This window comes from Trichomycterus rosablanca, chromosome 9, assembly GCF_030014385.1.
Source record: "Trichomycterus rosablanca isolate fTriRos1 chromosome 9, fTriRos1.hap1, whole genome shotgun sequence".
Lineage (NCBI taxonomy): Eukaryota > Metazoa > Chordata > Actinopteri > Siluriformes > Trichomycteridae > Trichomycterus > Trichomycterus rosablanca.
This window is the reverse complement of record NC_085996.1, coordinates 28,504,398-28,527,836: the sequence shown is the minus strand read 5'-3', so window position 1 is coordinate 28,527,836 and position 23,439 is coordinate 28,504,398. Positions and strand designations below refer to the sequence as shown.

Sequence of the window (23,439 nt, the reverse complement as noted above, 5' to 3'; positions counted from 1 at the left end):
ACTAAATTGTCCATGACTGTGTAAAACATGACGTTAAAATCCTAATAAACAAAAAAACACTTAATGTCTGAATACAACATACGTAAGATTTTTTAGCATAGTTTAGTTTTAGCATCATAGCTATGAGGCGGAGCAGGACTTTTATTATGATAAACCAGTGACTGTGCTAACCGGTGCTGGAAATCTTGTGTTTATATAGGGTTTTATGTCAGAATTGTGAAGGTAAGTAAATGTCCGTGTTTTGTATAGAAATTAAAATATTCATTTATTTCGGCCATAAGAAACCTTTAACTCTATACAGCAGCGTTGTTTTTCCATAAGGTTTTTAAATGCGGCTTTTTTTTCCTCAGGCGTTAGTTATTCTTTAGCTAAACACTAGCAACAAACACTTGTTTTAACTATATGTATGTATGAATGAATACATGATTCTGAAAAACTGGAGGTGGTAAATAAATAGTAAATAAATAAATACTAGGTGGGAAATAAATAGTGAATGAGTGACCACCTAACCCTACAGTAGTCTACAAGGTAATGTTAGCCAAACACACCTGTTCCTGTGAGACTCATTTAATAGCATATGGTCAAGATCCGTCCATTTTTCGACAAGGCATAACATTATGACCACTGACAGGTTAAGTGAATAACACTGATTATCTCTTCATCACGGCACCTGTTGGTGGGTGGGATATATTGGGCAGCAAGTGAACTGGGTCGACTGGGTCAGGGACTTGTGGGGTGTTCCCGGTCCACAGTGGTCAGTATCTATCAGAAGTAGCCCAAGGAAGGAACAGTGGTAAACCGGCGACAGGGTGATGGGCGGCCAAGGCTCATCGATGCACGTGGGGAGCGAAGGCTGGACTATGAGGTCCGATTCAACAGATGAGCTACTGTAGCTCAGATTGCTGAAGAAGTTAATGCTGGTTCTGATAGAAAGGTGTCAGAATACACAGTGCATCGCGGTTTGTTGCGTATGGGGCTGCATAGCCGCAGACCAGTCAGGGTGTCCATGCTGACCCCTGTCCACTGCTGAAAGCACCAACAATGGGCACGTGAGCTTTGGGAAACTGGACCACGGAGCAATGGAGGAAGGTGGCCCGGTCTGATGGATCATGTTTCCTTTTACATCACGTGGATGGCCGGGTGCTTGTGCGTTGCATACCTTGGGAACACATGGCACCAGGATGCACTATGGGAAGAAGGCAAGCTGGCAGAGGCAGTGTAATGCTTTGGGCAATGTTCTGCTGGGAAAACATTGGGTCCTGCCATCCATGTGGATGTTACTTTGACACGTACCACCTACCTAAGCATTGCTGTAGACCATGTACACCCTTTCATGGAAACGGTATTCCCTAATGGCTGTGGCTGTGACCAGCTCCTTACAGACAGTGAGAATACGGGTAGATCCCATGTTACTCTTTGGTACCCACTTAACTAGCTGTGCCACTCTGTTCCCCCAAAATTGTGACCAGTTCATTTAAAAAAGTAAATCTAGTCTGAGTGAATCATTCTATCTAATCTAATCATTCAATTATTTTTCTGCTTAAATCTTTTGAGCACTAAATCAGTAGTCTTTTACCTTAACTGCATGTGCTTTAGAACAAAGAATGTACAGAACTGTGTTTTTTACTGACACAAACCTTTTACTGTTCTTAAACCTCAGTTGCTTGCACTGTAATAAGCTACACCTGCAAGTTGTTTTAAATAAAGCGTCTGCTAAACGCCATAAATGTAAATAGAACTTCGGTGCTGTACAGAATGCTCTGACATTACACTACTATTTTTATTGTAGATGAACAGAGGTAAAGCAGATGAGGAGGAACACTGGCACAACTCCACATTAAGTGCTTTCACATTTGAAGATGATGATGACGAATTTGCCAAGGTGAGGAGACACATCTTGTTCTATGTAACACTTACTAACAGATCACCAATTTCAGCATTATAATAATGTAAGATTAGAATCAATTGCTGGACATGTCCCAACGTCAGACATAGCCAATCATGTCTGTGTAGATGCCCAGTTGGCCAACAGTACCTCTGAGATTCTCGGATCAATTCGGTGGTACGCTGTCCAGGGTATTTACTTACATGACTCATGACATGTACAACTTCAGCATTAGTTTTATGGTGTTTATTGGGTCATGTGACCTTGTAGGACCAGCATAGCTATGGATAACACATCGTATGGCATTTGTGGAAGGAGTGCTCAAATATTGTGCACAAATTAGTTTGTATTTTAAGTTCATGGATCCAATAAAAGTCGACAATGTGCTTGGAAATATGAATTGCTAAATATATACTTGCGTTTGAGCTCTGCATATTGTTGGCAGTTTTACCTTGCATGTAACTACCCAGACTTTTAATGAACAAAATTACACATTGCATAAAACTTACTTGAACGGTCTTCTGTTTTAGCTGAAGGAATCCAAACGTGCAGTGAAAAGCATCCTGGTTGATGATGATGATGATTATGAGGATGATGTTGAAAAGATCACTTGGAGTGGAGAGCCTGTTGGAAGTAAGCTGAATGCCATGCCCATCATTTTCTGTCCTTTTTTTTTAATTACTTAAGTTTTTTTTCCTTTTTTCTCTGTTGTACTGCAGGTATCTCTTGGTCTGTCAAAGAGACAGCTTCCAGCATCCGTTCAGGTGGAGAACAAGGCTTTCCAAAAATCAGCACCACCCCCTCATTACCGAAACAGGGTTCTGGATACTCCCTAAGTTCCTTGTTTAAAGGTAAAATTCAGAAAGGTGTACATGTCTTGTTACATTATAACTTTGTGTCTAGTGTAGGATATTTTTCTGTCACTCAACATTCTATTTTTTTTTTCTTTTTAGCAAAGAGCAAGCCATTTCAGTCATTTACTGAATGTAAGTAAGAACTAGCTTGCATAATTTAGTCATTGTGTGTGTGTTAAATGTTACAATTAAATCTATCTCTGCGCTCAAGCTTTTAGTGATACGTCAACCAGAATGTATGCACCAGAACTGCGCAAACCCAAGTCAGAGTTCCAGGTACACACCCTCTGTGCACACTGCTTAATCATCAGCCTGCTTTGTATTTATTCATAACCTACTTGGACTGTGATTGCAGGACTATCAGAGTGACTGGAGCCCTGAAGAGACGATAAGAAGGATGAGAAAAGGGAAGGTGTGTACATAGACTTGAAAGTTTTTCCTTTTGAGTCAGTGTACAGTTCGATATTGTCTTAAGCAATTTTACTCCCAAATAATTCTTTTAACACAATTCTTATACAGTAATTTAGAAATAAATGTGTGCATTTTGTTGCAGGTATATTCTCTGGGGAGGTTTCGCTCTCTAGAGGACAAGCTGCGACTGTTGGATGAAGCAGTCGAAGCTCATGATGGCAATGTCATTACCGCAGTAAGCATCACATCCTCTGTTTGATTAGCACTTTTTACAGACATAACCAAGCTGATGTAATTGTACTACATGTCCATGAATAGTATTGCTATGTGAAAACCTTTGAACATTACATATTTGCTTAATCATTATTAATCATCTCATTCCAAAAACGGGGCATTTAGGTGGTCCATTTTTGCAGCTATATGAGCCTCCAAATGTCTAGAGATGCTTTACACTAGATTTTGACCAGATATACTCACTTATTTTTATTTTATTTATTTTTATTTATTCATTTTCATCTATTCATTTTCATCAACCGCTTTATCCTGGCCATGGTGCAGTAGGTCTGGGTCTCTTGGAAAACACTAGGTACTAAGCTGGAATACCCTGGACTGGGTGTTAATCCAATGCTGGGATTCCACATAAGGTCTATAAAGAGTTCATTGTGAAGAAACTGTGACCTAAACACCTATGAACACCTTTGTAATAAAGCTGAACATTGTGAGCCAAGTCCAACATTGTTGCTTGATCTTACAATTGCTTGCTTGTTTTAACTGATTCTCACACACAATGTAAAACGTTGAAAGCCATGCCAGCAGAATGTAGGTGGTTATAGCTGCAAATTGACCGCAACATCATATTAATGCCCATGGGTTTGGAATAGGGTGGTGAACAAACTTATGGTCATGGATCTAATGAACATATCGTCTTTTTTGTAGGTATTAATATATTTAAAGAAATCATTAAGTAAAGGTGTGTGCCCATTTTTTTATTTATTTTTAAAGTACTGGCTTGGAAACAGCTGTGCTTGAATTGAATTCATTGTTCTTTTCTTTTCATACAGAAATCCTTTTCCGAGAATTGATGTTGAGGGAAATAGCTTTGAGGCATTATGTTCACTATTTAAAAGAGATGGGAGAACAGAAACATTTGCTGGAATTAATGAAGTAGGTTTATATTGTAGATTGCATGTATTTCTTATTGATTGGTAAAATTATATAAATATTCTTATGTGATCAGCTTATATTGCTTTTTATTGTAGGGCTCTTGGCAGAACAGAGGACATGGCGGTGGGTACCAACAGATTTACACATTTTTGTATTTTTTGTGTTGCCAGTTCACCTATTGCAATTCTCTAGCCGCTTGTACCACATCTGTGAAGGCTGAGGAGAGCAGAGACTATCATGTGCACCATCCACGATGTTATCAACCCCACAAATTCCCCTGCTAGTTGACACAATTGAGGCAAATGCCTCTGTCAGAAAGCAGAGGTCATCCAAACAAACACAATAATGACATCTGCGCACTCAACTCTGCGCTTTACGGCTCTGTGTGGGAACCCAACACTGGCAGGTGACAAGAAGCGGCTGCAGATTGGACACAGATTGGTCTGAGAGGGCGTGTAGTGATCCGGCTCTCCTGGATCAGATCAGGGGTTGTGCAAGCAGCAGGAGATTCACAACTGGAAACTGGAAATGGCTAGATACAGCAGTTGGCCCATATAAACAGGGCTGTACAATAATAGTACATGAAACAGTGGTCTCTTACCAAGGTCGAATAGTAAACTTAAACTACCACCTTATGCTGAGATGAAATTGACTGTCCAAAGTCAAGCAAGCTTTATGTTGCCATGAGCATAAAGGCTGCTGTGCAAGAAAGAATCCCTTAATTCAAACTGGCACTTTAAAGCTTAACTGCAGTTAGTTGCTGAGAACATGGACAAAAAACAGGAGTATCTGAGCAACCTGAAGCCCAGGGTGATGCAAAACATGCTTAGCTGTGGACAGTGTTACCCATGTTTTAAAAAGCAACTTCTGAATTTAGATAGACCTAAATTACATCCGAGTGTCTAGATGTAGCATCTTTCTTAATGGGTGCCTAAAAACTGGCACTATTTATATGGTACAGAAGTGACCAGATGTAGTCAATCAGAATCACTAATGAAAAAATTCAGCTCTAACTTGCAGTAATTATTTTTTTTATATATATTTGTGTAGTTAATGCAGTACAAGGAACATTTAAATATCAGTGATGAAGGCAAAAGGAGGGACTTTCTTAAAAACTGCCTCAGGTAATACAAAAAAATAATGGAATCATAAAATACTTTTCTAACCATCATGAGAATTCCTGACCAGTGCCGTTTTCTCATTTTTTATCATTAGTCTTCCTTTCTCACAAGATGATGCCACTCATGTGCAAGACCATTTCACTCTCCTAGAGAGACAGATCGTCATCGAGGTAAGAGCTGGATGGATTAGAACTCAGACTAGACAGAATCACATGTATATGCTTATAATTTAAACCTGATTAACAGACCCTGACAGTAAAGTCAGCGCTGATGGACAGCTGTTTGTAATTGCTGTTTTTGTAATTGTCCTGGACAAACAGCATCAGCAAGGTGGATTATTGGCTCACTGGGATACATTTTACAGGATATATGCTTAATGACTCCAAAATTACAGCAAGAAAAATAATGACTGAACTGACATAGCATCTGTCAGACCCAGTCTAAGCGGTAACTGCTGGAATTAATTACAGGGCTGCATTCAGAAACCTTTTTGTCACTCGAACGTAGTTGACCATTGGGCAAACTGTATGCATGGAAATATTTTTATCATTTTTATATTACAATTTATGTAATAGCATACACAGGATTTTCACATTCACTTCCATTTCTTATTTATATATTTTTCTATAGTTTTTATATTGCACAAAACACTGCAGCTTTTTTAACCCACATTGTGAATTGCACATGCTGATGTTTACAATGTTTTCTATGTTTACAGGTATGAATGTGTGTGTTAAGGAGAGAGTGAGCTGTGTGAATAAGATTGTCTTTATTGTATTTCTCGTGCACTGCAAGCATCTGTGTACCCAAAAACAAATTCCTTGTATGTGTGAGCATACTTGGCCAATAAAGCCTGATTCTGATTCTGAAGACATGTTAGTCAGACCATGTGGTGTGATCGGTTAGAATGTGAAATTGGACTTCTCAGCAAGTAAGTGTCCAAAATCTTACCGTTTGATTATGTTCTGTGTGGTATTCTAGGCTGCTGACAAGAAAAACAACACAGAAATCTTTAAAAGGTTCCCCAGAAAAGCTTCAGTCTTAAACATGTCAATCATCACCACACTGTACTACTCCTGCTTCTACCACTATGAAGAGTCTGAGGTAGGTGTTTCTGCTGCATTCTCCACATTTCTGCATTTGTTATTGATAAGCTGACGTTCACACTGACGGTGGTTTTTCTCAAACCCGTGTTCACTAACCCTAGATTTCAATGACTTTGTTTTGCATCACTATTTGAATCTCTTTGCTTATTGAGACTTTTATTTTATGTTGCTGGTATGACAAATAAACCAAACACTATTCAGTATTAATGGTTTGAAAAAAATCGCCTGTGACCCAATCTGCACATGGGATTTGGATTCCAAGGTTGAAAATTACTTGGTTAGGCACACTTATTATCATAAGATGTGATTTGAGTTTTGTGTTGCTGACTCACTTTGCTTAACCTGCTCTAATCACTTTGTATCTGTATTTATGTATCCTCATTTTTAACAGAACTGTGTAAACTTAATCAATTATTTGGCTTGTGTGTTTATATGCAGGGTACTTTCAGTAGTCCAGCTAATATCAGGAAAACATTCAGGGTAAGGCAGAAATCGTATTTCTCAATATCATGGATTGTTGATGTTTTCACACTAAGATTTAATAAGAATAGATTCTAGACTTATTGCACCACAAGTTTATTTTCACTCAAACTCCTTTTTAAGAGTGTATTAAAAGTCAGTTGTGCATGGTTTTAAATAAAATATAACAGGAACTTTGTTTTTCTAACTGACTTGTTTACATTACTTATACATTATCCATATTAGCTAGCATTTTGTAAAGCATCTTGTTTACATACTTGTACATCACATACATCTTGTAGTCACTGGAAAGTGGCATTTCACCTTATTTGCAGACCACAGCATCTGATTGTTTTTGCCATAGTGAACCTTAAAACAAGGGGTTATATGCAGAGTACCACTTATAGCACCAGTTATATTATTATTAAGTTTACAAGACCCACACGTAAGGTCAGAGCCAACTTCCACGCATGCACCTAAACATACTGAAGTGTAAAAATACCCTTTTTATCATCTGTCAAATTCACTGCAAGCCATAATCTCCAGAAAAGTCTTGGGTTTGTAATAGAAAAAAAAAATCACTCTTTTTATTGACAGATCTCGGAAAAGCAGTACATCCTTACAGCTCTTGGAGCTAGAGCAAAGTTAAAATCCTGGGGGGATGTTGATAATTTATTTACCACCAAAAACTGGCTGGGTTACACCAAGAAGAGATCTTCTATTGGCTTTCACCGCGTCGTTGATATCCTGCAGAAAAACAACGCTCCCATACAGGTACCTATTTCATGTTCTCTCACCAGGGGGAGCTCTGTTTTTGTCTATTCTTGGTGTTTTTTCAGCTGACTGAGAACACTTACTGTGACAAAAGAGCTGTTTTAATACAGAGAAATGTTTTAATACACTAAATGACCAAAATGATTTGGATTTGACTTATGGATGATTAAAGTCATTTCTGACCTAATACGCTGTTCTGTTGCTGAGTTGTAGTTTGTTTAAGAGCAGCAACAGCACAGCTGCAAAGCAACAGGCTACATAAACCCACAGAATGAGACTGCTGAGTGTATTTTTGGCTGCAAAATTAATAACGTTGTCCTGGCAGGGAATTATTTGAAGAACTGATCATCTTCAGCTTTTACACACAAGCCTCACATAACCCTGTGCAGTGTTAATCACATGATGTAAATGCAAATTTTCCTGTATTTTTCTTTTAACCAATAACGTCATTTAGTCTTGAGCCACATAATCAAGTTTTATATAAACAAGTGTATATGCAGTAAGATGAACATTTTCAGCAAAACGGTTTCAGCTTTTAGAATATAGATTTTATACAGAGTCTGTAGCAAAGAGTTCAAGTGCTAACTAAGCATATTTATCATAATTAATAAAAATGCAGTCGATATATTAAAGTTCTTCTTGGCATAGTTAGTGTAGATGTTATAAGCAAAGTTTTACATTTCTACTGGAAAATGATGTAATTAGGCACTTGAATTAAAATTCTCTGAAATGAATGTGAGAGACATTTTAACTGCCATTTATCAAACAATGATTTCTTTGTCAGTTATTGGTTAACCAGTCATTATATTCATATATGATGACAGGTAGCTGGTGCAAATCACACCTCTGTTGGAAATATATTTTGTTTTGGCTACCTTGGTTTTGATGGGCGGCATGGTGGCTAAGTGGGTAGCACTGTCGCCTCACAGCAAGAAAGTCCTGGGTTCGATCCCCAGGCGGGGTGGTCCGGGTCCTTTCTGTGTGGAGTTTGCATGTTCTCCCCGTGTCCACGTGGGTTTCCTCCGGGTGCTCCGGTTTCCTCCCACAGTCCAAAGACTTGCAAGTCTGGTGAGGTGAATTGGAGACTCTAAATTGTCCAGGACTGTTCGATATAACCTTATGGGCTGGTGAATCTTGTGTAATGGGTGGCTGCCGTTTCTGTCATGGATGTAACCAAGGTGTGAAACATGACGTTGGAATCCTAATAAACAAACAAACCTTGGTTTTGACTGTAGTTGGTTGGTGTAGTTGGAATAATGATCTCGACCAGATTTGAATGATTTAGTCTAAATGACTTGGGTTTGGGTGACCTTGGTGGGCTTTAACCACACACAAATAATTATTGTTTTTGTTAACTCCCATAGTTCTAGATTTGATATGTGGTTGTGCAGTGTCCACAAACTTTTAATCATGTGCGTGATATATTTTGATTTTCATGTAGTTTGGATTATCTATTCTATATCTGTTTTTGCACATTTTTTAAAAAGTAATCTGTAACCGTTTTTTCTTTTAGGTGTTGGAAGTATATGTGAATTTAATTGACGACACAGAGATGAAGCTCAGTCTGGCTCAGAAGTATAAATGCCATAAGATTGTTATAGATGTAAGTGCTGTATGCTTAAATCTCCTATATTTTGCTTTTGTTTACCTTTAATGGAAAAAAAAATATTCTTAACTTATAAAATATGTTTAATTCATTTCAAATAACTGATTCTCATTATAGCAATCACAGCTCTAAAGTAATTTTTAATGAGACTTGCACAATAATATAAAGTAAATATTCAAGGAGCTTACTGATTTATATTAAGAGTGACTATTGTTTAAGCTGCCAACATCTTTTAAGATTACTAGAGGATTAATATCTCATTAAGACTTACAAGTTCACCAGCTGGATAGCTCTGTTGCATATCTTTCCTATATTAAATAGTGGTTATTGTGGAATATTTTGACATGTTTAATGACAATAAAGTGGTAGCCGATTGCTAGGTGAACTGTTAACTTGGTTGCATTTAAAAATACATTTTACATTCTGCTTAGTTTTAAAAAATTGCAGGTCAAGTAAATTAAGTACATTAAATAAGAGGGTTTTTTACTTTAATGTCACTTTTACTAACATGCCTTTTGTCTCTTTGTGACACGTGCAAGCCAGTATAGATTATTAGTCAGTCTACTATTGTAATACAGCTAGAAAATACTTGCACTGTTCCAGATAGCAAACTTGTTTTTATTTGTAGATCTTAAATTGATTTCTATATAATTTTAATCATTCTCAGTGGTTTAAAAACACCGCAGCTTGTTTTACTGATCATAACATTATTAGATTGGTTGCACTTAAAATGTTCTTGTACTTGAAATAAATCTGACAGGATGTATCAGACAACTTTTGCTTTCTGTTAGTTTGTCTGAATAAAAAAAAAAAAACTGTTGAAAATGTTTCAACCAGACATGCAGGGATCTGAAGGACCGTCAGCAGCTGCTTATGTATCAGGCGAAACTAGAGCAGGGTTCGCGTGAACGCAAAGAGATTGAGGAGCTTTTTCAAAACCCGGTAAGATGAACTCGCAGCACACAAACACTTAGTAAACACTTTTCCTGTTGCATGTGGGGAATGTGTATAGGGTGCATGCATAAAGTTTCATTTCTGACAATCAGCTTGACTATTTCTATTTCTACTTTTCCCGTGCAGCAAATTCGATGGAAGAACTGAATGTTGCTTATACTGTGAAGATTCATTTTTATAGAATGTTTTCAAGGACTTTGTTCAGATGCTACAGCAGATGTACCGTTGGCTAGTGGAGCTTTGTCATGGAAATGGACTAAAGCGAAAAGCTCCTATTTTAAGTTGTGCAACCAAATACACAACTACACCAGAGCAACAATAATTTACTTTTTTATTACTTAGTCCTAACATGCATTAAAAAAATGCAAAAACAACTGTATAAATATGAAATACACTATATGGCCAAAAGTATTGGGACGCTTGACCATGAGATTTTTGGACCTCCTATTTAAAAAACTATGGTAGTAAAATAGTGTGATCTATATGTGATCTTTCAGCTATAACATCACCCACTCTTCTGACAAGGCTTCTCACAACAGTTTGAAGTATGTTTGGGGAAATTTGTGTCCATTCAGTCAGAACGGCGTTTTCATGGCTGGGCTCAGTTGATGTTCCAGTTCATTCAAATCCTGTTCACTGGGGCTGAGGTCAGGACTCTGGAGCTTATTTTAGCTTTCTGGATGGTTTAAGGAATAAACCTTTTGTCTTTATAGACCTTCCTTAGTGCACAGAGGCACAGTCATGCTGGAACAGGAAAGGGCCTTTCCTAAACTGTTGCTGCAAAGTTGAAAGCATATAATTTCTATTATATAATTGATTTATTGCACCTTTTAGTTGTTATGTCTGAAACACATGCATTTAATCATTAACAAGAGTGTTCCAATACTTTTGTCCATATTGTGTATTATTAGCCGTGTTCACAGTACCATGTATTCATGTACAAACATTCCTTATAACCTGCTTTTATAAAATTCAGCCACTGATGAATAATTAATAATTTATAAGAAGAAAAATGTTTGGCTTTATCGTTGTTTACTGTAAACAAATCTGAACACATTTGTATGTATGACGTCTTTGGCCACTTTGTTAGGAATGCCATGTACCACTAATACTGTGTAGATCAGGCACTGATATGGGAAGCTATCTACATATTGCAATCGACGTTTCAGCTCATCCCAAAAGTGTACTGGAATTCCTTCATACCACAATCCATGTCATTATGGATTTTGTTTTGAGAACAAAGGAACATATGGAAACAGAAAAGGGCCGTCCACAAAACTCTTAACACAAAGTTGGAGGCCTAAAATTTATTTTATACACTTGCTAGCAATGGGTGTGGCTGAAACACCTAATAATGTGGAAGGGTGTCCACATACTTTTGCATATAGCATAAACAATGCTTGATTGGTATTAGAGGGCCCAGTGTGTTCCATCTGCATATCATGGCAGAAAGCAAAATTTATTAGACCAGACAATGTTGGAACCCATTAGCATACTTTGTTGTTGTAGCCCAGCCACAGCATTCTGAGATGTTTTGTTTTGCATAAGATTTAATTAATTTATTTATTGCTCAGCTTAGGAATGGTGGTTATTTAATTTACTGTAGCCTTCTTGTTCATTAGTCTGACTGTTCTCTACATCAGCAGCAAGTTTCTGCTGAACTCCCACTCTCGATGTTTTTGCACTTTTTTGAATAAACCTTTGAGGCTGCTTGTTCATAAAGAAACCAAGCAGATGGGCAGTTCCAGCTAAATTAACTAGTCTGTCACAAACAACCATGCCATGGCCAAAGTTAGTCTGATCACATACTTTATCCCAACCTGGTTGTTGATGTGTATGTACATGAGGCTCTTCATCGGTATGAGTGATTTCATGCATTCCACTGTTCTCAAATAACAGGCTGATTGGAATATAACAGGTGTATAGATGTTACTAATAAAGTGTAGAATTAAAATGCTCACTCATTTTGAAACCTCGGCTCAAAGTTTCTACATGAACCCTATAAAGTAATCTAAAATATACAGAAGCCAAGACTCCACGACCTCACCAAATTACAGCGTGAGCCTTTATTCTCAAATAAAGAAAACTTAGTGATTTTTATCTGGAGTGACCAGCCTGCTAAAATCTCTTTAAGGGTTTGTCAATAAGTCATAGAGAATTAAAAAAAAAAAAAAAAACATATCAGAAACAACATCAACCTCCAGTGAGAATAATGTTTATGAGTTACAGTATCAAAGACTGGGGAGAAATGGGTTTCATATAAGGATAGCAAGAAGAAAACTACTAGAAGAAGTACTAACCAGTAGAAAGTTTATATCTATCTGACATTAATAAAACACTGAAATATGCACCAAATCTTGTTAAAAAAAATACAAAATTAAATGTTTTAAATGATAAGCTGTAGTGAATATATTATTTACTAGTAGCATCATTATACTAATAATCACATATGGAGGAGGTAGTTCAGAATGACTGATACTTTGAAAGAATATAATCACTTTGTAAGTTAAATGCTTTAAGTTGCTGATAAAAACCAACCAGAAACCAAAATGCAACCAGAAGAGGCTTTTTTTTTTTAATAATTGAAATGTTTTACATGAGTTTTTATTTATTGCCAATTCTATCAACTAATACTGTTTTGTTAAATGATCTGAAATTATTCATTGTAATTATGCAGTAAGAATCAAGGGGGCAATTACATTTTCACAGTACAGTGAATCTACTCAGTTCATACTTGGAAAAAAGGTCAATCTGATATTGTGACCTTAGTGAAAGTGACACACTTGCTTTTAAACCATAATGATGTAAATCAATGATGAGTGGAATTGTTAGGGTTACTAACAAGAAATCTTTTGATCTTAACCTTCTGAACTCGTGTTTGTAAATGTTACGCATGGATATGGTTAGTAAAAGTTCTGTGGAAAAACTACAAATGTAATTTTAATCAGTGTGTCACCTCATATGCTCGATTGTGGGATTTTTCTTGGGGTTGAGTAGCTGTGCAGTGCGAAAACAGAAAATTGATAATGCAGTATTAATATTCAAGATTTTATTATTTATTTATTAGGATTTTAACGTCATGTTTTACACTTTGGTTACATTCATGACAGAAACTGTAGTTACTCATTACACAAGATTCATCAGTTCACAAGTTTATATCAAACACAGTCATGGACAATTTTGAAACCGGAGCTCCCGGAGAAAACACACGGGGAGAACATGCAAACCCCACACAGAAAGGACCTGGACCGCCCCACCTGGGGATCGAAACCAGGACCTTCTTGCTGTTTGGCCACCATCCCAATATTTAAGATTTACCATTTGAATTATTTGAAGGTTTAGTTTTTCTTTCTTTCTTTTTAAATTTCACAAACATCTTGATTTGAGAGCCCCTGGCAACACTGAGCAAAATACATGAACAAACCTCAGACAGGGCAACAATTAATAACTGGATAACTGTTTATATATAATGTTTAGAAACAATGAATTTTAATTGCTAATTTATTTTTAATTATCAATGAAACAATGATAATTAAAATTATTGCTTACATAGTTTTAAAATAAACAATGTTTGAAAATTGTAAGTAAGTTCCAGCGTCTTTATAGAGTTTATAGGGTAAAAAAAATCGACCCACTTAGAGTAAACAATGTTACATATAAAAATCTGAATATAATAACAGGGGCTTGAAAACTCTTTTTTCCTGCTGTTTTGGAATAGTGTAAAATAAATGTGAGTTTTGTATAAAAGTAGATTTTATGGCATGTTGTATACCATATTGTTTTCTGTAGCCACATAAAACAAGTCATGTTAAAAACATATATGAGTGAATCTCTAGATACGGCCAGAACACGTGATCACAGCACTGAACCGCACGCTGTTGCAGTTGCAGTTGCAGGGTGAGAAGAGATGAGATGAGACTGGATCTGCTACTGAACCTGACTGCAGTGTGTTGGATGCTGTAGATAAACATGACAGCTCACTGAAGTTTGGATTACAATCTGTTCACTGTTTACAGGTAAATTTATTTAATTAAGAATTTACATTTTGGTTCTAACTCGCATTTGAAGAAATAGACTATAAAAGATTTCTGCTTAAAATAATTGTAAAATACTGTACATTTATGTTTAAATTAAATCTCTAATATCACAATAATGTCTTATGCAAAAACTTAAACACTCCTGGTTAAAATCCTTGTTTTGTTAAGTTTATAAGTAAAACAAAATGTTTACACATCCTTTACAGAGAAAAAAAACAGAGTGCAAATGTGCAATTAGTCAACTACGAAACACAAAGTTCTTAAAATATATTTTAGTTCCTCTTTATTTGCTCATGAAACTATACCCACGGTCGCTATCTAAGTCTTTAGTTTCCACTTCAACTAAATTGCTCCTTGCAAATCAATTTTAAAATAATCTTTGCAAACTAAATTAAAGAACAAGTGTATAGAATCAGTTACGTTAGACTGCATAAATAAATGTTTGCTGCCAACCTTTGTGACAACAGACTGAAGTCCCTTTCCTTTTTTCAACTCCATATTAATGCACATGCTTTGAAATTTAAAATTAAATGTCCAAGAAGAACATTAGGTGTTCTCATATCTTTTGTCGCATTGTGTGTGTGTGTGTGTGGGTGTGTGTGGTTTCTGATGAGATGAGACATTATGGATAAAATTAATTATCTAATCTAAAAGCAAGAATTCGTCTCTTAAAACTACTAAAATAATGTTAAAATAAAATGGTAAAATAAATGTTAAGTAGTGAAGAAACACAACAATAAAGTTCGAGTGGGGTAACCTACCTCTCTATGCCCAATTATTGATCTGTCTTTAACTCCTAGGGCCATAAAAGTACTGACTGTATCCTTCCCTCTCATATGACACTTTACTGAGACACATGGACTGAGACACATGGCTTGTCATGGCTTGGTGGGTAGGACAGGTATTAAAATGAGTTGTATTGCAAAACCCTTTAAATAAGAGGTTAAAAATTCACTCAACCAACACCAGTAATCCAAATATAAATTTTCATAAGAACTTTTCTGATGGAATGATACTAATGTTACTCATGGAACACCAAAAGGCAAGTTCATTTAAAAATTTTAATATTAGCTTTACATTTTATATTTGTAAAATACACATATGTAACAAGTGTAACTAGTTTGAGTATTGTGAAGTTCACATGGACTGGGAGTTTTGGCTGTTCTTATATTTAATGAATAAATATAAGCTAAATATAAGGCAAAGACAATTGCGATTTGAACTGATAAGTTGAATATCATCTGATTATAAAATCTAGTAATTTATTTTCTTCTATAAGTGTCATTAGCTTGACATTAAAAACAGAACAGAAACAGAAATTTTGTATCATACACCCAGTTCCTGTTCAGTTTATTAACTGTATCGACAACAAGTCAATAAACATGTGGGGGGAGGCATGGTGGCTAAGTGGGTAGCACGGTCGCCTCACAGCAAGAAGTTTCTGCGTTTGATCCCCAGGTGTGGCGGTCTGGGTCCTTTCTGTGTGGAGTTTGCATGTTCTCCCCGTGTCTGTGTGGGTTTACTCCGGGTGCTCCGGTTTCCTCCCACAATCCAAAGACATGCAAGTGAGGTGAATTGGAGACACTAAATTGTCCATTTCAGCATTTATTTAAAGACAAAGGGTAATTCTGATATTATTGGATGCTGGAGACATGGGGTGTTTACAGTTTGCATATTAATACATATTTAAAGCAATTATAGAATAATAGAATATTTGTATTTATATCATTTTTACTAGGATTAAAGCTGTACATATGCTTATAGCTTGTTTTTATGTACTTGCTTCCATGTTCTTTTCTTTTCTTAACAACTCTAGACATGATGCATGAGAGTGCCATGACTCAACACCCGGTGACAGTTATGAATGGAAATGTAAGTGTGATGTGTGCAGCACCTTACGATGATGACCGGATTCCTCTGCTTGTTCTCTACAGTGCCGTGCTGATTGTGGGTCTACCAGCCAACTTGACCACTATCTGCCTAACGTTAATTCAGGTGTGCCGCAGCAATGTATTGGCTGTTTACCTGCTGAGCCTGTCACTGTGTGACTTTACCTACCTGCTTACACTGCCTGTTTGGGCAGTTTATGTAAGTAATGGCCACCACTGGCCCTGGAGTTCACTGGCATGCCAGCTTACAGGGTATGTCTTCTTTACCAACATGTACATCAGCATTTTCCTTCTCTGCTGCATCTCTTTAGACCGCTATGTGGCCGTGGTCTATGCTGTGGAGTCTCGGGGACTTCGTCAACAAAGGTCTGCTGTTATCATTACCCTCTCTATCTGTGTTTTGGTTGGCCTGGGTCATGCTCCAGTATTTAGCATGCCTAAAGGCCATGCCACTAATGAAGATCACCAATGTTTTGAGCCAAGCCAGAGTACAGACATGATTACAGGCTTTAACTATGCTCGCTTTGGTGTGGGCTTCTTGTGCCCGCTGACATTGCTAATTTTCACCAACTACACCATCTTGACCAATGTGCATGCTAGTACAGGTTTACAGGCACAACAAAAGCAAAAGGTGCGTCTTTTGATCATTGCTGTGGTTCTGCTTTTTCTGATTTGCTTCGGCCCATACCACGCAGTCCTGCTGTTGCGCGCTGTTACCTACCACTTCCCTTCACTGCAGGAGGACTGCCACTTTGAGAGAAATGTCTACACACCATACAGCATCTCACTGGGCCTGTCCACAATTAACAGTGCTGTAAACCCAGTTCTGTATGTGTTATCCAGCGACAATATTCAAAAGGATATTCAGAGCTGTGTAGCAGGGCTCAGGAGACGGAGCAGCCAGCACACAACAAACTACTTCTCAAAGTCATCAGACACAAACCCAAGGGACCAGGATATACCTAGGACTTCTGTGTAGGGTGACTATACGTCCTCTTTTTCCCCGGACATGTCCTCTTTTTGAGACTTAAAAAATGCGTCCGGCCGGGATTTTTAAATCACCAAAAATGTCCAGGACTCGGGTTTTCTAGTCTGCACTCGCTATTCTGTGTGTATGTTTATGCATTGGTTTGTTTTTAGGTCTTTTTAGGAGTGCATCTGTTTTGTTAAAATAAGTCTGATTTTCACGTGCACGTACTAACACAGAGGCTCTTGTCAACACCATGATGGCCCTGCATTCTGTGGAAATTGCTCAGCAAGCACTAGAAGACACATCTTACTGCTGGGTCTCTATTGATGGGAGCAAGTAATTAAAGTGAATCAAATTAAAGTTAAAAACACTCCTAATAAGTCGGCTGATACGATTGTACAATACATCAAAGAAACTAAAGAATGAAGGGATTTTTATTTATAGGTGATAACTGTTTTTTAATTTGTTGGTATTATTGTTTAGGGCTTAACGCTGAATGTGAAGGAATAAGATTATCTGACCATAAAGGCCCTTTACTTTTGGATGGTTATTGACTCATTTGTCAACTATTTAAACCTCTACCCCATACACATTGCCATGGTGTCACCAATGACATGAAATAAGCTAAGCTCTGTGTCTAAGCTCAAACAAACTGATTTTGTATGTTTTTATGCAAACATTTCTATTTATGTATTCATTTTCATTTCATTCATTTTCATTTTCAGCAGACACTTTAATCCAAAGCTCCTTACAGTTGTGACAGTATGCAGTCTGAGCAATTGAGGGTTAAGGGCCTTGCTCAAGGGCCCAACAGTGGCAACCTTGCAGTGGAACCGGCAACCTTCTGATTACTGAACGAGTACCCTAACCACTAGGCTACAGCCACCCTCTATAGTAGCAAGTTTAATACATAAATAAAGGGCCTAACCCACAGAACTGTATATGTTTTACTAACCTGAAGAGAAGGTTGCCAAATACGTTCAGGTAAATTAAATATGACAAGGGCAGCAAATTAAGTTTGTATTAATTCGAACACATTCTAGAACATTTAGAAACAACAGAAACATTTCTAAGCATTAAAAGTAATACAGCCTTTACTACTAATGGGGGCACAGTGTATACGATTCTTTTGGTCACTGTGCAGTAAGTGGCCTGGCTACTCTAAATTGCTACTTAGTTTAACTGAGTGAGTGAAGTGTACCCGGCAGTATTAGACTGCTATGCCCTTTCCATGTTGTATTTTTGCCTTGCCCCCAGTGTTTCCATGTGGAGACAGATCTACCTTAAGCCTGATCAGGATAAAGAGGTAGTGTAAGTAAATTAATAATGAATAAAGGGATATGGTTTAGAGTTTTGTTATCAAATGTTACTAAATTGCTGTATTATTTTTGCATGTTTCATAGTCATATTTGAAATTTCAATCTGAGACAAAGAAACTACATGAAAGGTCTGAATACTTTTTCATAGTAGTGTATGCCCTAATTCTAGGACTTCACACCACACAGCGGTTGTGTTTACATGACTAAATATGAGCAGAAAACATGAAACATTTACTACACACCACATTTATAGGTACTGGCTTAAGTACTATTGACCCTGTTTTTACTTTTTATTGTCATTGAAATCTGAAAAATTAAAAAAAAAAAAAAAAAAATCTAATTATTGCATTAGATAAAATGCTTAATTCAGCTGTATATGCAAATGCTGAACAGTCATTATTAGTTTGTAGTTTGGGAAAAGTGTGACTGTATTAGAAATAAGGTCAGTTCCATGAGAAATCTGCCAAACAAAACACTGGTGTTAGGCTCTGTGGCATCAGGGGAATGTACCATCTCTCCCTGATGCCACAGGCCTTACAGAGCAGAAACGAGCTGTGCCTTTAAATACCTGGCCAGCTCGTTAGGGCGAAGTGGCTACACCTGTGCCTTCCCTTATTTAAGGGATAGGTGCAGAGCTGTAGCCGTCGCACCTTCTGCTCATGTTGGCTGATTCTTTTTTCTTTCTTTGAGTTTGTTTGACACTGCGGTGTCCTTTTATGTTTATTGTTTTTTTTATTATCTTTAGGTTGTGCCGCCGCACTGTGCCGCCGCCGCCGTGCCGCTGCCGCCGGGCCACCGCTAGTGGGCGCCACCACGCCGCCGCCGCCGCCAAGCTGCCGCCAGAGTGCCGCAGCTGTCGTGCCGCCGCCGCCGCCTGGTGGTTGCTCTCAGGTCGCTGTCGGGCCGCTGCCGCCGAGCCGTCGAGCCGCCGTGCCGCCGCCACCTAGAGACCCCATGACTGCGCCCAGAGGAACGTGACCCCCTCCCAGCTATCGCTGGTGACAGCGTCACGTCCCGCCCTCTGGAGCACAGGAGCAAACGGCCACTTCCCAGCCACCCTGGCTGGTGACAGCGCCTTTGCTTTTAACTTTATAAATCCGCAAGTAAATCACACCCGGTGGATGGCATGGCGCTGACCAGCATTAACTGCTGGTGAGCGCCGTGCCATTTATCTACCGGCGGTGTTATCCCCCCCTTCTTCGGCCAACAGCGCGAGGTTTCCCACCTCGCGAACCCGGTCGCTTCGCCTCTTTAGTGCTGGGAGCGGTTTTGCTTTCAGCGTTGCTGTGGCAGCGTGCTTAAGCTCCCAGCCTGGAGGTGAGCGACCAGGGTTCGCGCCTCGCGCTTTCCCTTTTTCCCCTTTATGTTTTTTCCCTTGTTTCTTTCAGTCTGGCGTCACCGGCTGCCTTCGGGATTCCCCGAAGTGTTTTTTGTTACTGTTATTCCTTTATTTTATTGTATATTATGTTTATGATTTTATAAATAAAACCCTTTTAAGTTAAAACCTCCGAATCCTTGGGTCCTTCCTCCCACATCATAACAGTAAGGTGCGACCATTACTGGACCCAGCGGAGGACCCCGTCCTCTCCCAAAGATTTTTTTGGGGGGGCACTCCCCCAGTGGCTTTTAGCCACTGGTGGGGACGGGACCGCCGGCTGGAGACCTCAGGAGAGGTCTCCTTAAGAAGGGGGTACTGTTAGGCTCTGTGGCATCAGGGGAATGTACCATCTCTCCCTGATGCCACAGGCCTTACAGAGCAGAAACGAGCTGTGCCTTTAAATACCTGGCCAGCTCGTTAGGGCGAAGTGGCTACACCTGTGCCTTCCCTTATTTAAGGGATAGGTGCAGAGCTGTAGCCGTCGCACCTTCTGCTCATGTTGGCTGATTCTTTTTTCTTTCTTTGAGTTTGTTTGACACTGCGGTGTCCTTTTATGTTTATTGTTTTTTTTATTATCTTTAGGTTGTGCCGCCGCACTGTGCCGCCGCCGCCGTGCCGCTGCCGCCGGGCCACCGCTAGTGGGCGCCACCACGCCGCCGCCGCCGCCAAGCTGCCGCCAGAGTGCCGCAGCTGTCGTGCCGCCGCCGCCGCCTGGTGGTTGCTCTCAGGTCGCTGTCGGGCCGCTGCCGCCGAGCCGTCGAGCCGCCGTGCCGCCGCCACCTAGAGACCCCATGACTGCGCCCAGAGGAACGTGACCCCCTCCCAGCTATCGCTGGTGACAGCGTCACGTCCCGCCCTCTGGAGCACAGGAGCAAACGGCCACTTCCCAGCCACCCTGGCTGGTGACAGCGCCTTTGCTTTTAACTTTATAAATCCGCAAGTAAATCACACCCGGTGGATGGCATGGCGCTGACCAGCATTAACTGCTGGTGAGCGCCGTGCCATTTATCTACCGGCGGTGTTATCCCCCCCTTCTTCGGCCAACAGCGCGAGGTTTCCCACCTCGCGAACCCGGTCGCTTCGCCTCTTTAGTGCTGGGAGCGGTTTTGCTTTCAGCGTTGCTGTGGCAGCGTGCTTAAGCTCCCAGCCTGGAGGTGAGCGACCAGGGTTCGCGCCTCGCGCTTTCCCTTTTTCCCCTTTATGTTTTTTCCCTTGTTTCTTTCAGTCTGGCGTCACCGGCTGCCTTCGGGATTCCCCGAAGTGTTTTTTGTTACTGTTATTCCTTTATTTTATTGTATATTATGTTTATGATTTTATAAATAAAACCCTTTTAAGTTAAAACCTCCGAATCCTTGGGTCCTTCCTCCCACATCATAACAACTGGTATACATCTGGTATACATCTGTCATCCTTTTTCACTGAATAATTCATTTTAGCCTACGCATCTGCCCACCTAATGAATTATTAAACAGGGTAGCACCTGGGAACAAAAAGAATGAATCCCTGTTAATCTCCACTTCATTATAGAGGAATGGACAGGGCAGCTAATGGCATTTAGTCTTTTTGTGTACAGTTGTCTGACTTTATGGCGTGTGACCTACAGTTAGCAGATAGAAGCTACAGCAGGATATAGGAAGCTTGATGGCACGCACAGGTACTCATACAAACATTTAACTTCTACCACAATGTCATAATTCATGGTCGAAACTCACTTTGTAAATGTGTCAATGCAATCTGTAAACGGGACTGTGTGGGTAGACAAAACCACCATAGCTTTTTAAGAGGAAGGTGTAAAACATCCTTAAGATGTCAATACATCAAAACAATTGTGAGTTATCATGAAATGCTTACTCAACTGTTATAACCTTTAACAGCAAAATGTCAACTGAGTTATGTTGAATTTGATGTTGAATTTATTGTCACAGGGCAAGCTTTTCTGCATTAAATGTGTATTATTGTCATAAAAAATGTTTGCCAAACTAGACTGTAGAATTAAGATGTTTTCACTTGTTTAAATTTAAGTACATTTTGTGTGATCAAATGGTAGCTGGTCTTTTATAAGTACGGTCACACCAAATACTATGAATTTTAAAATTAAGGGGATTTTTTTGACAACATTTGTAATGAAATATGTCAGAAAATGTAAAATAGATCTACACATACATACAGTAGGTTCAGAAGTATTCAGAGCTCTTGACGTTTAGCACACTTTATTGTGTTGTGATTTGATTTTGTGTAGATATACAGTGCCTTGCAAAAGTATTCAGCCCCCTTGAACTTTTCAACCTTTTGCCACATTTCAAGCTTCAAACATAACGATATGAAATTGTAATTTTTTGTGAAGAATCAACAAGTGGGACACAATCGTGAAGTGGAACGAAATTTATTGGATATTTTAAACTTTTTTTAGAAATAAAAAACTAAAAAGTGGGGCGTGCAATATTATTCAGCCCCTTTACTTTCAGTACAGCAAACTCACTCCAGAAGTTCAGTGAGGATCTCTGAATGATCCAATGTTGACCTAAATGACTGATGGTGATAAATAGAATCCACCTGTGTGTAATCAAGTCTCCGTATAAATGCACCTGCTCTGTGATAGTCTCAGAGTTCTGTTTAAAGCGCAGAGAGCATCATGAAGACCAAGGAACACACCAGGCAGGTCCGAGATACTGTTGTGGAGAAGTTTAAAGCCAGATTTGGATACAAAAAGATTTCCCAAGCTTTAAACATCTCAAGGAGCACTGTGCAAGCGATCATATTGAAATGGAAGGAGTATCAGACCACTGCAAATCTACCAAGACCCGGCCGTCCCTCTAAACTTTCAGCTCAAACAAGGAGAAGACTGATCAGAGATGCAGCCAAGAGGCCCATGATCACTCTGAATGAACTGCAGAGATCTACAGCTGAGGTGGGAGACTCTGTCCATAGGACACAATCAGTCGTACACTGCACAAATATGGCCTTTATGGAAGAGTGGCAAGAAGAAAGCCATTTCTCAAAGATATCTATAAAAAGTCACCTGGGAGACACACCAAACATGTGGAAGAAGGTGCTCTGGTCAGATGAAACCAAAATCGAACTTTTTGGCCACAATGCAAAACGTTATGTTTGGCGTAAAAGCAACACAGCTCATCACCCTGAACACACCATCCCCACTGTCAAACATGGTGGTGGCAGCATCATGGTTCTGGCCTGCTTTTCTTCAGCAGGGACAGGGAAGATGGTTAAAATTGATGGGAAGATGGATGGAGCCAAATACAGGACCATTCTGGAAGAAAACCTGTTGCAGTCTGCAAAAGACCTGAGACTGGGACGGAGATTTATCTTCCAACAAGACAATGATCCAAAACATAAAGCAAAATCTACAATGGAATGGTTCACAAATAAACGTATCCAGGTGTTAGAATGGCCAAGTCAAAGTCCAGACCTGAATCCCATCGAGAATCTGTGGAAAGAGCTGAAAACTGCTGTTCACAAACGCTCTCCATCCAACCTCACTGAGCTCGAACTGT

General features: G+C 39.1%; 2 protein-coding genes across 2 annotated transcripts; both read left to right on the top strand.

Moving 5' to 3' along the window:
• Nucleotides 1-184: 184 nt before the first annotated feature.
• Nucleotides 185-12,306, top strand: vipas39 (VPS33B interacting protein, apical-basolateral polarity regulator, spe-39 homolog). Its single transcript, XM_063001324.1, has 19 exons — nt 185-222; nt 1,790-1,882; nt 2,416-2,518; nt 2,605-2,736; nt 2,839-2,871; nt 2,951-3,015; nt 3,095-3,151; nt 3,293-3,385; nt 4,087-4,120; nt 4,212-4,314; nt 4,410-4,437; nt 5,365-5,438; nt 5,530-5,605; nt 6,417-6,539; nt 6,980-7,021; nt 7,598-7,774; nt 9,288-9,377; nt 10,218-10,322; nt 10,461-12,306. The coding sequence occupies exons 2-19, from the start codon at nt 1,790-1,792 to the stop codon at nt 10,479-10,481; spliced, it is 1,449 nt and encodes a 482-aa protein (XP_062857394.1). The 5' UTR covers nt 185-222; the 3' UTR covers nt 10,482-12,306.
• A 3,886-nt stretch (nt 12,307-16,192) lies between these two features.
• On the top strand, nt 16,193-17,708 carry gpr132b (G protein-coupled receptor 132b). The gene has a single exon (XM_063001323.1). The coding sequence runs from the start codon at nt 16,193-16,195 to the stop codon at nt 17,237-17,239; it is 1,047 nt and encodes a 348-aa protein (XP_062857393.1). The 3' UTR covers nt 17,240-17,708.
• The last annotated feature ends 5,731 nt before the right edge of the window (nt 17,709-23,439 follow it).